The sequence below is a fragment of the Eptatretus burgeri genome, chromosome 13, assembly GCF_056783735.1.
Source record: "Eptatretus burgeri isolate ZD-2024b chromosome 13, Ebu_testis_v1, whole genome shotgun sequence".
In the NCBI taxonomy this organism is placed as follows: domain Eukaryota; kingdom Metazoa; phylum Chordata; class Myxini; order Myxiniformes; family Myxinidae; genus Eptatretus; species Eptatretus burgeri.
In genome coordinates this window covers 3,342,432-3,360,254 of record NC_140973.1, presented here as the reverse complement: position 1 = coordinate 3,360,254, position 17,823 = coordinate 3,342,432, and the positions used below count along the sequence as shown (strand labels likewise).

The 17,823-nt window shown below is 44.0% G+C and overlaps 1 protein-coding gene across 6 annotated transcripts in view; it reads right to left on the bottom strand.

The window, feature by feature from the left end:
* The window catches only part of GABBR2 (gamma-aminobutyric acid type B receptor subunit 2), a 565,977-nt gene that overhangs the window by 97,500 nt on the left and 450,654 nt on the right, over nt 1–17,823 (bottom strand). For 5 of the 6 annotated variants that reach the window (XM_085850809.1, XM_085850813.1, XM_085850812.1 and 2 more), the window contains one exon: nt 14,689–14,811. The exons of the other annotated variant lie outside the window; for it this stretch is intronic. In XM_085850809.1, coding sequence (XP_085706935.1) covers nt 14,689–14,811 — 123 coding nt within the window. The remainder of the gene's footprint in view (nt 1–14,688; nt 14,812–17,823) is intronic. 6 annotated transcript variants of the gene reach the window in all.

The window sequence follows — 17,823 nt, the reverse complement described above, 5'->3', positions numbered from 1 at the left end:
GGTCAAAATCAGCCCACGTTTACTACCAATTACGCTGATGACAAACGAACAAACATCCAAACAAACAGACAGAATTACTGACAATAAGGGTCACCTATTTCGGCGACCCAACAGAAAGGGGGTGAAAACATCACCTCCTTCACCTTCAGTGGCAGAGGTGATAAATGATAATTACCTTTGCGACTGAAGATGGATGGAGCAGGATATCTGTCTGTCTGTGTGTGCAGGATATCTCAAAACGTTACGAATGGATTTTGACGAGTCTTGGTGGAGAGGTTCGGTGTGTGACAAGGATGAATTGATTCGATTTTGGTGAGGATCTGGATGCGGATACTCGAATTTTTTTCAGTGAAACTTCACCATTGAGAGATTGGGCCAAAAATGATATCTGGCATGATATTTCAAAAAGTTATGGACGGATTATGACAAAACTTGGTGGATGAGTTGGGTTGGTGACAAGAACAAGCCAATTCGATTCCAGTTAAGATCTGGATGCAGATTCGGCCTTTCATTGGGATACAAAACATAAACTGTTCAGCCTGGTGGAGGTACATGCTCTACCAAGTGCCGTCCTAGTTCTTTCGTATTCTGGGAAGAATACCAAAAAAGATTATCTCACAACCCTTTTCTTTCAGTTGGTTACCCAATAATCTGGACCTATTCTTCAAATCCTCCAAGTAAACTTTCCCAAAAATATTTGCTCCTCCGTCGTGTACCACAACAAAAGTCTTCCTGCCAACACCCGACACAATGTCATTTAACCTTCCTTCAATATCCTTTACTCCAGCTGCTTTGAAACAGCACTCAACTCTGTGTCTGCGATGCTTCCTATGGAATGAAGAATCTACAGATTGAAGAGTTCCATCACAAACCGAAAACATCTCCCTGGTATTTTCACTCATTGTTCTCTGATCATCACCAACTTTGTTCTCCAATTTACTTAACTCGTATGTGGACTCATTTCCCAAGCATCTTAACACTACGTTCCGTAATCTGCACTGCCAGTCAACTAATCCAATCTCAGGATAGAAAAAAACATAAAACTTACCGCCTGACATGTCGTCGCTAAACTGAGTAAGCTTGAGACCAAACCCGCTTCGAAATAAAGCCTACACAATTATCCACTAGTCTGCAACCACAAGCAATCTCCATTACACCACACCTTGTACAAAATCACGATGGTAAATCTGAAAAACAACAAAAAATAACGACTTATCGCGTTGACTGCCGTAAGGAGCACGGAATCTACCAACCGGAACCCTCAGAAATCTCACGAGATATTGATCCACGAGCCTTGACGATGTACACAGCAAACACACAAGTGGAACATTACTCCAATCCAGCTGCACATTCATGTAGGTAAGCCATCATTTCCTAATAAAGAGATTATTCCAAACAATTTATATGAATTGTGAATCGAGTCACGAGAGACCGAACTCTTCCTCCATAAATGTTTACGCCTGCGATAATGAGTTATAATCATGCGAGTTTACCATCACATTGACTGCTTCTCGTTCATGTTTTCTTCACTCTGTAATCCGTTCCCTACTGGTACAATCCATGACATGATAAGAGTATTTGGAATACTTTTGAACAAAGGTTTTGAGAGTTTAATTAAAAACTTCAGTGCAGAAGCTAGTGGATTGTTTGAAAGGACTCGATTTCCAAAAGAGGAATAAAATATGAATTGCCAACAGATGTTTCTTCAAGGATAACAGTGGGGTTTCTATCAGCTCAAAAGGACGTCGGGTTTATACCGTGCGAGATATACCCCACCGATCACTCATGCTCTATCATCGGGATACTCATTTGCAACTGACATGCAATCGCAAGACTCCACTAAAATATACTCAACTGTTCTCGAATTGTGTGATAAATTTTGATTCACCCGTCATGTATATGGGGGCACCGCATTCGGCCTCGGTAATGATATAAGCAGCTAAGGAAATGAGTAATTATTTAATATGCATTCCCGAGAAAGGGACAGAGACAAAACCAGATTACATTCTTTTGGCAAATTTAATTGAACTTCCAAATAGAAAATACCAGTGCGAGACAGACGACAACGAGGAATGCCACAATAACATACAAATGATGGAGTGGATCGGCAGGTAAACTACCTTGTGTAACCACACTTGCATGAAAATAATTTCAATGACAAGCAATAAAGTAGAGTTGTGCAAATGTTTCAACAGTTTAAAGGTAGTGATGTACCCTCCAGGGTACAAAGCTACCTTTAAACTGTGTTGTATTTGTTTTGTTATTGTTTGGATTGTGTTTAATTTTGGGTTTCTGTTTCCTTTCCTGAACCGTTGCATCTAACCTTCTTCCTTCCTCAGTTGTTGTATTTGTGTCTGAAATCTCTGTTTCCATGTTGGGATTTGGCTTCAATTTGTACGGCCTGTTTGTTTTTTTTCTTCTTCTTCTGGTGTGGTTTGCCCGTTACTTTTTTCTTGAATGAACAGTGCTGCTGCAAAAAACACAACATTGATTTCTTTCAAGGTGGAAGATTTTGAAATCATTTTTCTAATTGAATGGCCGGTCCGCCTCACGAAGATTTTTGTCCGTTTGTTGTTTTCTATGCGATGGAGTTTTGGTCTCTCTCTTAGTTTTATCAGTTTTATCTGTTCTATTTTGTTGGACAACTCTTCTTCTAACCTATGCTGCTCTTCATAATCTTCACCCTCCTCCCCTCCCTTGTCTTTCTGCCCATCATCATCCTCCGCCTTTTCCACTCTTTTGCCCGTAGTCTGTGCCCGAGTCACCTGGTCCTCATCTCTGAATCGGTCTTGCCTCTCGTTCGTGGGGACACTTTCGGTCTCTCCTTTCGCCACACTCTTTCTTTGCCAACTTTGGACCGGCACTATGTCGGGGTTTGGATCCCGGTCTCGTTGCACAACCAAAATTTCCTAGATATCTTTTAATTGTTGAAAAAACCTTCTCAAATTTATCAAGGGGGACTCTCACCACCCTAAAGGCCAATTTTGTTTTTTCAACTTGTCCCTGAATTGATCACCATTACCTTTCCTCCCCCATGTAAGGACAACATTCTGCATGTGAGGATGATATCCTTCTCCTCAACCCTCCCGATTTCCATTAGTAATTTGTCTCTGGAGTGTTGTCTTTTTATGGTGGATGGACAACTAGTACCTCTACAGCTTCTTGCTTTGGTGCATAATCATGTCTCTTTGCAAGGTGATGTTTTTCCTCACTTGAGAAAGTGGTCATTATTTTTTACAGCGCACTTTCCTGCTGCTCCGAGTGGCCGCAGACATAAGATTTCCTCTATAGGAGGCTTCTGGCTCTTTGCTCGAGATATTTTTCTCGTTTTTATCAACACAAGATGTTCCGTGATTTCCCTGTGCCCCGTTGCCATCACCTCCTCCTGTTCTACTGAAGGCCCCTCCACCCCGGGACTCGCCGTGCAGATCGTCCAGCACTGAGGACCATGCACAAGTGACACAGCATCGCACTCCACTCACTTGTCCCCCACCTTCATTGCCAGGGCTGATATCTACTGTCAGGGTCGATACCCAAAATTTCCCAGCACCACAATCGACGCATCACAACAGTCCACTTTACAGCGCCGCCTCGGCTCACACATCACAGAGTCATGCACATTTCGTTTTCGCCGTCTCCACATCCCAGTGGGCCCCTTAACCACAGCTACGCCAATTCCATCCTCCTTCAAACCTTCGCTTCTGGTGTCCCAAGTTTCACGAAGTTCAGCGGAGCAATATCTGTTCTGAAAATCGTCATCTCTATCTGATCTATCAGACCCAGTGTTTGTTGCTCTTCATGAGCATTCACGTTGTGTGTGTGTGTGTGTGTGTGTGTGTGTGTGTGTGTGTGTGTGTGTGTGTGTGTGTGTGTGTGTGTGTGTGTGTGTGTGTGTGGCCTGTTTTTTGTGGAGCTCTTCTGGAGCTTTCAAATATGGAGTGTGAAACACCAAAATGACTGTCATGATTTCCAGAGTTGATTCGGCTAATGAACGACAAAGAATCCAGAAGAATTCCCATGTTTTAAATGCATGCCGTGTTAAGGTTCATAGAGCAGCTTACTTAATATTGTTGTGGGGCCAGGCGTCTGCAGCGAGCACGACCGCTAAGTTGAGCAGTAGAGTCGGCTCCACCAAACACCCAGAATCTAGATCGTGCTTCTCGGAGAACTCCGAAAGGCACGGGTCCCTTCCAGGACTGTGAATCGCCAATAAATCGACGGCGTGAGATAGGGTTAATTGCCAAACTTCAATATGCCTAAGTATCCACGCGGCAAAGCTACCAGGGAATTCACACCCTCGACAGAGCTTGAGCGGAACGAGCCGTGACCGTGCTCGAACCGTGCATAACCTGAGCGGATGGTTACCGAGGTCCGTCGGTCCAAATGCACAATTACGGCAGCAACGGCCTTCCTAATCCCCAAAACGCACCATGGCAAACCAATGAAAGAAGCACAGAAACGAGCTGGTACATTCAACAATAGGGGTATTTATTTTACAATAATCGGGGAGGGGAAGCACACAAGAGCAGAGTTATCATGACTATAAGAAATGCAATGTACAATGAGCAAAGAAAGCACTTACACAGTTGTTACTTAAAGACAGGGCCCAAGGACACACACACACACAAATGCCCAGAAAGACATGGACCTGTCCACCTCGTGTGGTTCTCGACGATCTTGGGGTAACGGGACTCGAACCCGCAACAGAGGCCGCTCCAAGCTCCAGGTACGGAGGGTAGCGTCGGGCGTTGGCATGCTCCTCCGGCTCGCAGGCAAACGACGCGAGATGATCTCCCGAGTTGAGATCCTCGACCGCCCGCAGCAATGCGCCAGACGAGATGCCTCGGATCCACGCGAAGCAGTCGGCTGCAGACCCGGACAGAGACGCGCACTTGAGCAGACTCAACGCAAATCTCGATCAGACTCGACGCGCACTCAAGCAGACTGGACGTGCACTCGAGCAGACTCGACCAAATCCTTCGTTGATTCTTCTTTGTCGCTTTTCTTTTGGGGCCCGTCCGCTCCCGTCGCCTGCTCCCAGTGGGTGGACGGCGTGTCGCGGCTCCGCCTTCTTGCCAAGGACCGCCCCGACTTTGGTCTGCTCATCACCCATTGGGCGGAAAACGACGCATACCCTAATTTGGCGCGCAGCTGAAGCAAAAGGCTTTGTGACCATATACGGTGCGAAATCCACACCGAAACACACCACCTGAGGCATGGAATTCCAGACATGCCCACATGCCGGCGAGCGCACAAAGAGCACTGACAATGCCGCTAGCAGAGTGTTGTTGTTGTTGTAGGTGATGTAAAAATGTAAAAATCCTATCTATCAAAATAACTCCGCAGCACACGAACATTTAATCACCCATTAAACATAGGATGGGACCCTACCTAGAAACACATACTTACCGATAAAACTGATCTATAAGGACTCTGGCTGTTGTGTGCTCATGGCTGCCAGATTCGAAACAATATGTCCTTCCATGGGCATAGCATTCGAATCTATCTATAATAATAATAAAAGTCGGTGTGTGTGTGTGCGTGTGTGTGTGTGCGTGTGTGTGTGTGTGTGTGTGTGTGTGTGTGTGTGTGTGTGTGTGTGTGTGTGTGTGTGTGTGTGTCTCCTCCATAACTCCAAAACCATGAAACCTAGCAGCCTGAAACTTTGCATGCATACTAAGGGTACTACAAGGGAGTACATGAGTTAAAATTAGGTGTTTGGGTTTACAAGGGAGAAGAAGAAAACACCCCTTTTGAAGATAATTCACAGCCTTATTTAATTTATTCTTTATCGACACATCCTTGGACACCTCGCTCTATTGGGTCTTAAGGCATATCCTGGGTTCCCTTGCTGGGGTCTGAAGCCACCATGTTTTTTTGGCCTGTTCAACGAAGCCTTGACTTGGAACAGGCGCAAAGATTTCTTCATGAGAAAGTCTTTCTTTCACTTTCCTCACTCATATTATCAAATGCCTTGATCATCAGACCTACGAATCGCTGGATCCATTGCAATGCTTATTTATGCCGAGATACGCCAGCATTCCTGGCTTTATATCATTTCCACACATGCCATAACCTCAATAATCTCGAATAGTAAGCCAGATTCCAAAATTTAAACTCCAGCATTGAACTTAGCAGCAGTTCTGACTGCTAAAAAAAAAAAAGTGTTCATTTGTCCAATTCAGACATATTTGACATTTTGGGCATTTGCGGGAGGTGGGTGTTCAAAGGTTATATGGTTTCTCTCTGTCAGTTTCAAAGCAAAATACATTTGATAACACCAGATTTTCAAGCCGTTGGCCGTACTTATACGTTTTTGAAATTACAGAACCAATTTTCTTCCACCCGTCACATGACGAATGGCAGCACATCTCTTTGAAATGTCTAGATTGCAACATTGTTTTTACATCCTCATGGAGGATCTCTAAGTCTTACTCACGTTGTTGTTCTTGTGGACTTTTTTGTTTCACAGCCTACAGTTTTCATCAAAACTACCTGAAACTTGGCGTATCTATGTAAAAATACCCTGCGCAGACAGTAACCATCTCCGATTTTGAAAGTTCCTCCGAGAAAAAAAGTTATGACGTCAAAATATCTCCGCTAATGGAAATCGCCTAAAAAATTATCTCCGAAACGAGGCAAGCTTTTTGAATTGTTTGCGGGAATCGAACAGGGCATTAGCAGAGATGAATTACCGCACATATGATACATCACTATGACGCCATATCAATTTTTATGATGTCATTCCTATTTTTTGACATTTTTTTTCACAACCCAGAGTTTTCATCGGGTCTTCGTGAAACTTGCCATGTATACGCAGAAAGCCCACGCGCAGGCAGTAACCATCTCCGATTTTGGAAATTCTTCCTCGAAAAAAAGTTGACGTCATAATATTGCTGCTAATGGAAATCGCCAATACCATTATCTCCGAAACTAGGCAAGCTGTTTGAATTTTGTTTGCGGGAATCAAGCCGGGCATTAGCACAGATAATTTATCGGAAACCTAATACATCACAATGACGTCATATTCGTTTTTATGACGTCATCATAAAGAGGACGAGGATCTTAGCTCATTCGAGCTTGTTTTTTTAAAACTTATTTATTGACATTTTCCCAAAACAAAGGTGAAACCTTCTTTTGGTTTTTGGGTTGTATGTAGTACGTAATGTAGTCGGTAATCACACTGACTCCAATCAGCCAATTACCAAAAAATTGGTGATATTGACCAAGCACTAATATATATCGTGTGTGTATGTGTGTTCGTGTGTGTGTGTGTGTGTATGTATGTGTGTGTGTGTGTGTGTGTGTGTGTGTGTGTGTGTGTGTGTGTGTGTGTGTGTGTGTGTGTGTGTGTGTGTGTGTGTGTGTGTGTGTGTGTGTGTGTGTGTGTGTGTGTGTATATATGTGTTCATCCAGACCCCCGACATCCGCGGTTCCAACACTCACGGGTTCTGCATATTCGCGGTTGATAATTGGTGACATGCTCCTACATTCGCGCGAAATTGCCCGACGTATCCGCGGTTTTTGCGGGGTGTTAATTTCTATTTTTTCCACGAGCCATGAGCATGACACAGTTGTAAAACATACCTTCCATGAGCCGCACACAAAGCAGCTGGATGTATATACAGTACAATACTGTACGTATGCAAAAAATATCTTCCATGAGCCACAGACATGACTTGCTTCCTGTAAGTGTATTGTAGTTTCGCGGGATGTCTCATCATGTGAACTTTAAACATACAGTACTCCACTTACTGCATTGTAGCTTCGTGGCATAAACATATTTTCGCAGGATGTCTCAACAGTGTAACACATCATTCCCCGTGACACCATAGCACTTAACAATGAAAACACTAACAGCATCTATTGATGTATCCAGTAATTATCAGGTTGCCACATATGGACATTACACAATGGAAATATTCAGCGCATCTTAGTGTAAATCACCATCTTGCTACAAACAGCACCATCTGAGCTGTTAGATTTTAAAACACTCAGCATAATCTGTCTGCAGACAGGAAAGACGTCATGTTCTGTGAGTTAAAGAATGGAAACATTGAGCATATCTATTGGTGTAATTAACAGCCAGCTACATATGGATTAATAACTCAATGGCATCACTCACCACATCTGTTATCAGCTGCCGAATACAGCATCACCCATAAAATAAATCCCCCACAAACAATGCACAGACCACTCATCGCATCCTGGATTGCCGTCATTGTCGTCGTGTTGCTCTGACCTGTGTATTGCCTCTCACTCCGTTCATTCTTCAAAAATGGCTCCCAAGGATCGAGGATAACACTCAGAAGGGTATGCCTCGAAGCGGACCACTGATATGGGAGAAGGCGAAGCTACTGCAAGACCATCCCTCTGGCGCAGGAGGTGCAAGCACGAGCGCGGTGGGTACAAGCGGCATCTCCAGTCCATTTACAGCAAGCAGGGGGATGGTTCCATCATTTCAAGGTGCGATATAATTTGCACAACGTCAAGCTCAGAGGGAAGCATGCCTCCTTGGATCACAACGCAGCCAACGCATTCCCTGCAGAAATCGTGAACCTCATCAAGAAGGAGTACCTGCTGTAGCAGGTCTTTAACGCTGATGAGACCAGCTTGTTTTGGAAAAAGATGCCTACCAGAACATTCACCTCAGCACGAGAGCAAAGCAGCCTACTTCAAGGCCGCAAAGGACCAGGTATCCCATCTCCTCTGAACAAATGCTGAAGGGGACTTAATGGTAAAGCCCATGTTGCTCTACCGTTCCCTGAACCCAAGTGCGCTGAAGAATAAAAACAAGCAGGTGCTGCCTGTGTAATGTAGGGCGAACAGGAAGGTGTGAGTGACATCCAAACTTTTTATGTACTGGATCCATACCTGTTTCGTTTTCGGGTCAAGAGGTACCTGGCAGGAAAGAACCTTTTGTTCAAAGTACTCCTGCTACTTGACCCATTAGTAATCCCAAGGACGTGAATGGCGCTCACCCGAACGTTGAGGTCATGTTCCTGCAGCCAAACATGATGTCCCTCATCCAGCCACTCGACCAGGGGGTAATATCAACTTTCAAGCCTTATTACACCCGGCGCACCTCATCTTCATCATTTTGCAAAGTTACGTGTGCTGTGTTCGTTGAATAAGAAATTGAAACGGTACAAAATGTGTTTTTGTTTTGTTTTGCGGTACAGTACGGAATGGTTTAGAGACTTCAAAATGCATTCTTCAATAAATTGGAAACAGTACCTGGTGTTGTCGTTTTCTTTATTTGTAAGCATCTTTAATGAAACTGGAATCGTGCATTTGTGGTCGAAAACATGTTAAACTTTAAAAACTTTCCCCTTTGAACCAGGAACCACCACAAACAGATAACGTTATACCCGTTGTCCCCAATTGGACCAATTTCCAGACCTTGCAGCCTTTTTCATGAACCATGAAACACCACGGACCGATAACGTTATCCCCCTTGTCTCCATTGTAACAATGACAAAATACTCACTGATTTCCCCCCCCCCCCTTGGGTGAACCTGAGGCGGTCCCTTCGGGTGGGTGCCTGGAATGTCCTATCCCGAAGAGAGGATGATCACCTGTCTCTGTTATCATCTGAGCTCAAGCATTTGGACATCGGGATTGCAGCTCTCTCTGAGGTTCGGAGACCGGATTGCGGCGAGATAATGGTGGGTGGTTACACCTACTATTGGTCTGGTCGCTCTGATGGTTACCATACCCAAGGAGTTGCTGTAGCTGTGTCCAATAAACTGACCCCAATGATAATTGAGGTAACACCGGTCAACGAGCGTATTATGAGATTAAGGATTCGTCACTCCTTAGGTGTCATTTCACTGGACTCTGTTTATGCTCCGACTGAGGCGAGTGATCTCACCGTGAAGGATGCATTCTACGCCACGCTCGAGTCTGTGGTTGATCAGTGCCCCAGACGAGATACACTTCTAGTCTTGGGGGATTTCAATGCATCGACTGGAACTGATAGGGATGGTTATGAGGTGTGTGTTGGTCCCCATGGGTCAGGAACCATGAACCAGAATAGCACTAAGTTCCTTGACTTTGCAAGAAGTCATGGACTTAGGGTGGCTGGTTCATGGTTTCAGCGCCCACAAGCTCATCGCTGGACTTGGTATTCCAACGCTGGCGGTGTGACAAAGGAGATTGACCATGTCCTCATTGACGGTCGTTGGAGGATGATCAAGAACTGCAGGGTCTACCGGAGTGCTCAGTTCCTCAAAACTGACCGCAGGCTTGTTGTAGCAACTCTAAAGCTGCACCTTAAATCCTGGAGAATGGTACCATCCCAGCCGAGGCTGGATGTTGGCAAGCTCAGGGATGAGAGAGTAGCTAAGGAGTTTGCGAACAGGCTGAGTGGACACTTGGGGGGTCTGGGTGTTTTGGGGGGTCCTGAAGAGTTGTGGAGTGCCTTCAAGACCACCGTCCTTGATGTTGCCGGTGGATGTCTTAGAACTCACCGCAGGGCAAAGAAGAATTTTGTCTCTCATGGGACACTGGATACCATTGACCAGAGTCGCAGGGCAAGGCTGAATGGCAGAGCTGAGCTGTTCAGGGAGCTGAGGCATAAAACCGTACGTGCACTGAGGGTGGACAAGGAGGCCTATGTGCGAGGAATCTGTGAGGGGTGCAGCATCACCTGTGGACAGGTGATTCTCGTCCCGCTTACAGAGGAATTCGCGCATTGCGTTCATCCAAGCCCATCCCTCGGAGCACTGCAGTTAGAGCAGAGAGTGGTGGGCTCTTGACAGAGGAGTTTGAAGTGAAGGCCCGCTGGGCCGGTTACTTTGAGCGGTTGTACCAGGCTGATCCCCCAGCTGCCGAGTTGGACGTCAAGGGTGTTACAATCCCTGTTGCTGACCCTCCAATCAACTGTGGTCCACCTTCGCTTGTGGAAACACGGGCTGCGGTAAACTGGTTGTAACGGGGCAAAGCTCCAGGGATCTGTGGCATCCATGCAGAACTTCTCAAGGCTGGTGGAAATGCTGCACTCGTGTTGTTGTATGCAGTTTTGTGCTCTGCCTGGAACACAGGCATCATCCCAACTGGTTGGAAGAGGGGCCTTGTTGTTCCTCTCTGGAAAGGGAAGGGTGATCGCCAAGACTGCAACAACTACCGAGGGGTGATGCTGCCCTCATTGCCGGGCAACGTCTTTGCTCGGATAATTCTTTATTGGGTTCGCCACCATCTGCTTGAGCACCAGCACCCAGAGAAGTCAGGCTTCAAACCAATGAGGTAAACGATTAGCCGTATCCTTGCCCTTTGGGTCCTCTCCGAACGCAGACGAGAGTTTTGGCAGGGGCTGCTTGCAGCCTATGTTGATCTCTGTAAAGCGTTCGATTCAGTGAATCGGGATGTCCTCTGGAGGATTCTTGTTCTTCGTGGGGTGCCACCAAAACTGATCGATCTGATGTCTGAACTCTACTCTGGTACTGAGAGTGCTGTGAAGTGTGGTGGCACCATCTCTGACTTATTTACAGTTGTTACTGGAGTTCGTCAGGGGTGTGTACTGGCCCCCACACTTTTTAGCACTTGTATGGACTGGATTTTAGGGAGGATGTCGGAGAGACCAAGATCGTTTGGGAATGTCAAGATCTCGGACCTTGATTTTGCAGATGATGCAGTCATCTTTGCGGAGACTTTAGATATCCTTTTGGGGGCCCTCGAGGTGCTGAATGAGGAGTCGGAGCCGCTGGGATTACGGGTTTCTTGGGTCAAAACTAAGATCCAGGCTTTCGGTGACATCTTGGATGCTGCTGTCCTGTCTGTACCTGTTTGTGGTGAGGATGTTGAGGTCGTGGAGAGATTCACTTACCTTGGCAGTGATATTCATGTCTCTGCTGGCTGTGAGTCAGAGGTCAATAGACGTCTGGGTCGGGCCTGGGGAGTCATGGATTCACTGGATCATGGGGTGTGGCGCTGCCGGTACCTGTGTGGGAGGACGAAAGTCCGAGTCTTCAGGTCCTTGGTACTTCCAGTCTTGCTCTATGGATGCGAGACTTGGACTCTGACCAAGGATCTGAGACGGAGACTTAATTCCTTTGGTACCAGGTCTCTTCGGAGAATCCTTGACTATCGCTGGTCGGATTTTGTGTCCAACGAGCGGTTGCTGAGAGAGACTCGGATGAGATTTGTTACCTGCATAGTCCGTGAGCATCAGTTGCGGCTTTATGGACATGTGGCTCATTTTCCTGACGCTGATCCTGCTCACCAGATTCTCTCAGCGAGGGAGTCTCATGAGTGGAGGAGGCCAGTGGGCCGACCACGTGCCTCGTGGTTGCAGCAGGTTGACCATCATCTCAAGGAGATGGGGATGGGCCTGGCATCTGCCTGGGGGATGGCCAGACGGAGGCCCCTGGAGTACCGGCAGAAAGTGGACGCAGCGACGCACTGTTCTGGCACATGCTCCCATACCTGACCTGACCAGATACTCGTGGATTTTACGCTGACATTCACGGATTTTATCCCAACAGTCGTGGATTTTTCACGGGTCGGGAAATCCCCGGAACCTATTCCCCCAATTTCCCATTGAAACAATGCCCCCACATTCATGGTTTCAACATTCGCGGGGTTTTCCCGGAACGTATCCCAGTGTATCTACACTAATAAAAGGGTGTGTGTGTGTGTGTGTGTGTGTGTGTGTGTGTGTGTGTGTGTGTGTGTGTGTGTGTGTGTCTGTCATATGTGTACTATTTGTGAATGTCTTTACAGCTGTGGAGGAACTCTGGGAAGGATTTGAAACAGCAAAGGGCTTACCTTGGTAGCCTTTCTTCATTGCTTTCTGCTGCTTCTTCGGTTCGAAGAGCATGGGAGGAGTCGATTTATTTATCTAATAAATAATTTGAAGTTTTTTTTTGTTTGTATATATATATATATATATATATATATATATATATATATATATATATATATATATATATATATATATATATATATATATATATATATATATATATATATATATATACACACACCTTAGTGTGCATCGGGTCGCTGTGCTTGTCTCTCTACATGTTGTTGCAGAGATTGACTTTACAGATTTGCTGTGTTGCCATGATTTACACCAATCATCATACAAACGTTTCTTCTCTCCAAATTTATTTGTAATATTTAATTGGTGATATTATATTTATTTGAAATTTATTTGTGATATAAGAAGGTCCAAAGTGGTCTAAATGGTCAAGGGTCGAAGCTGTCTATTCTGCCTGAAGGATATAAGGGGCCTAAATGGTGTTAAGGTCGAAGGGGTCTCAAGGGTCTTTTTGAGTCTTCGGGGTCTTTTTAGATCTTTAGGGTCTTTTTGGATCTTCTGGGTCTTTGGGGTCCTTGGAGACTTCTGGCTTCTTTGGGTCTTTTTGGTCATTGGGGACTTTTGAGTTATTTGGGTCTTTTGGGTCTTTTAGGGTCTTAAGGGTCTTGGGGAATGAACATTCACACAGGACGTGATTAATAGGCATTTAATAATAATTTAATAACAATAGGATTAACAGGCATTCTTCACGGCTTCCTGAACTGACTCACGGATTCACCACCTCACCGCCTCAACGTGATTTTCGTTATTATATATGTATATATTGTTAAAAAATCACCACCACATAACTGCTATGTTATTAAAAACACCTCACCTCCACATGATTCAAAACACCTCACTACACATCGGTAGAGAGACCGACTTGTTTTTACTGTGGATAAGTACATGAGTTGCGGTGTTGTCATGATTTACACCAAGCAGAATTCAAACATTTAATTTGAAAATGCATTTCTAATATACGTGATTAATTACATTTTAGAAGCAATTTAAGTTGAATATTTAAGTTTGAAAATATTTTTAATCTTTTTTCAAAAAATTAAATAAATAAAGAATACTCAGGATATACCCACAGGAGAGCAGCCCGGAAGTTTGGTACGATTTCACAAAAGTTTGAGGCAGTAGTTCAGTGACAACACAACACAACACGTGACAGACACTGCACACACACATATATATATATATATATATATATATATATATATATATATATATATATATATTTGTGTGTAAATATATATATATATATATATATATATATATATATATATATATATATATATATTTGTGTGTAAATATATATATATATATATATATATATATATATATATATATATATATATATATATTTGTGTGTAAATATATATATATATATATATATATATATATATATATATATATATATATATATATATATATATATATATATATATATATATATATATATATATATATATATATATATATATATATATATATATATATATATATATATATATATATATATATATATATATATATATATATATATATATATATATATATATATATTTGTGTGTAAATATATGTATATATGCGCATTAGTTTCATTATATTGACACACACACAATTGTTGTTCTCTTATCAATCTGCCGTGTTCAGCTTCGGATTTTTGCTTCACATATACAGTACACCATTAAACCCTGGGATAGCGAAATCCAGGATAAACTCTGCATCAAACCCAAGATCTGTCACACCACAGGCCAAATCCCATTCCCACTAAGGCTGTAAAATATTCCCAAAACAGAGTGCAGTACTTTTAAAAGGGCACCTTTAAAAAAACGTGATTTAAAAAGGATGTTGTGTAGGGCAACGTCTTTGAAATGCACCTCCAACGGGTATTTGTCGATTTCTTGTCGAAGAGGGTCCATTGCCTGCCAGGAAGCCAGCATGCCAAGGTCGATGAGCAGCATGCCTCCAACGATTCCCACCAGCTTCTGGTCCTTGATGATCTGTAGGCGAGGCGTTGGCACGTCCATTCACCACAACCGGTTACCATTGGTTACATACATGATTCCTATTGCAAAATAAATTTAATTTAATAATTTCAATCGCTTTTCCAGCGAATGTAATGTTGGCTGAGAAAATGATTTCCAATTTAGGTTTCAGTTATTTCTGTGACATTAATTAATTATTCCGAAACGAGTAACTGATTTCTCTCCACCACCATCCCACTTCTCTCAAAATGCTGTTTATGGACTTAAGTATGTTTTCGGAAAGGTTATATTTTGCTGTCTCTTGGGAGTTATTTACTGCACCTTGATTCCTCATATTTTTCTGCAGTAGGCATTGCCAGATTTACATGTTGGGTGCAGTCAAGGTAGCCTCTCGAGTCAACCTAATACATAAGCCGTGTTGATATGACCGGGGTGTTCCGCATATCAACGATTTCCCTGGTTCATGCTCCGGCAGAATATTGTGCTTCAGCTTGTGGATGAAGTGTGAATGCGAGGAAAGTGGATACGCAGCTTAACTCTTCCTTGAAGGTTACCAAAGACCGTCATCCTCCAACTCATCTGCACCAGATCCTAATTCTGGAAGGGATAGCCCAATATTAGGTCAAAAGAGAAACTGCAACGTGACAAGCTGCCACGAAGGCTATCCAGCATGCACCACACCGGCTCCACAACAACATCAATCAGGAGCAGCAAAACATGCAATGCCTGATCAGCCACAAACCTTTCATTCGAGCAACCACATGTGGGAACTACAACAACATTTGGTAGAGCGCATACCTCTGCCAGGCTGAACAGCTTACGTTTTGTAACCTTCTGATACGCTGGCTCTGGATCCGGGCATTTAAGAAAATATAATCAGCTTATTCTTGTCACCTACCCAAAGCATCCACCAAGTTATGTCATAATCCTTTCACAACTTTTTGAGATTTTTGCGATTTATCAGTTTTGGCTCTGTCTCTCAATTGTGATGGATAACTTTCCAGTATCCAGATCTGGATGTTCATCAAAGTCGAACCCATTGGTCCTTGTCACGCATCCAACCTGTCCGCCCAGTTTCAACCAAATCCGTCCAACACGTTTTGATATCCTGCTCACAAACAGACAAACAGGGTTGAAAACATAACCTCCATCCACCTTCTTTGGGAGAGGTAATGACTTCACGGGGATAATGTGGGAATGACTTAATTGAAGTAACATTGGATAGTAGGGAGTAGTTACTTCCCATATTGCACGAATTAATGCAAGCGTGAAGTAATATAATTGTGATCTATACAAATAAATGTGTGTGCATGTGTGTGCGTGTGTGTGTGTGTGTGTGTGTGTGTGTACATGTGTGTGTCCTCCATAACTCCAAAGCCATGAAACCAAGCAGCCTGAAACTTTACATGCACACTAAGGAAACTCCAAGGAAGTGCAAGAGTGAAAATTGGGTGTTTGGGTTAATTAAAACACCCCTTTTTGAGGATAATTAACGGGCTTATTTAATTATATCCTTCATCAGGTGCATCCTCGGCCACCTCGCTCTCTGGGGTCTCAAGGCACATCCTGGGTTACCTCACTGGGGTCTGAAGCCACCATGTTTTTTGGCCTGCTCAACCATGCCTTGACTTGGAACAGGCCGCAACGATTTTTTTTAACGACAAAGTTTTTTTTTCACTTTCCTCGCTCATATTATCAAATGCCTTCATCAAAGCTAAAAATCGCTCGGGACATTGCAAGGCTGATAAACGCACGGAGACACCAGCCTTTGTGGATTTATTTCATTTCCTCACATGCCAAAACCTTGAAAATCCCTTCAACTAAGCCAAATTACAAAATTTAAACTCCAGATTTGAACTTAGCAGCAGATCCATCTCCTAAAAAATGTGTCCATTTGTCTAATTCGGACACAGTTTGGATATTCGGACATAGCTATCCCTCCTTCTCAACCATTTAATTGAAGGGCTTGCTAAAGTGCTTAAGCCCCTTTCCGAGCGCCATACAGTCGACGGCAGTACAGCTCATGTCCCGATCTGGATGTACAGTCGGCAGTTGCTACAAGGTAGAGTGTGGTCTGATAATGCGTTTTCGCTTTAGCGCTGATTCAAACTACAACAACAACAACAACAACAACAACCACACCATGTCATTCTGAGCGAATCGTTCACTCACTACGGATGCTTTTGCCAAGCCACGTCATTCTGAGCGAGTCGTTCGTTCGTGTTCTGTCATTCTGAGAGAGTCGTTCGTTCATGCTCCGTCATTCTGAGAGTCGTTCGTTCATGCTCCGTCATTCTGAGAGTCGTTCCTGCTCCGTCATTCTGAGAGTTGTTCCTGCTCTGTCATTCTGAGAGAGTCGTTCCTGCTCCGGCATTCTGAGAGAGTCGTTCATGCTCTGTCATTCTGAGAGAGTCGTTCATGCTCCGTCATTCTGAGAGAGTCGTTCATGCTCCGTCATTCTGAGAGAGTCGTTCTTGCTCTGGCATTCTGAGAGAGTCGTTCATGCTCCGGCATTCTGAGAGAGTCGTTCATGCTCCGTCATTCTGAGAGAGTCGTTCATGCTCTGTCATTCTGAGAGAGTCGTTCATGCTCTGTCATTCTGAGAGAGTCGTTCATACTCTGTCATTCTGAGAGAGTCGTTCATGCTCCGGCATTCTGAGAGAGTCGTTCATGCTCCGTCATTCTGAGAGAGTCATTCATGCTCCGTCATTCTGAAAGAGTCGTTCATGCTCTGTCATTCTGAGAGAGTCGTTCATGCTCCGTCATTCTGAGAGAGTCGTTCATGCTCCGTCATTCTGAGAGAGTCGTTCTTGCTCCGGCATTCTGAGAGAGTCGTTCTTGCTCCGGCATTCTGAGAGAGTCATTACTGCTACGACATTCTGAGAGAGTCGTTCATGCTCTGTCATTCTGAGAGAATCGTTCCTGCTCTGTCATTCTGAGAGTCGTTCCTGCTCCGTCATTCTGAGAGAGTCATTACTGCTACGACATTCTGAGAGAGTCGTTCCAGCTCATTCATTCTGAGAGAAT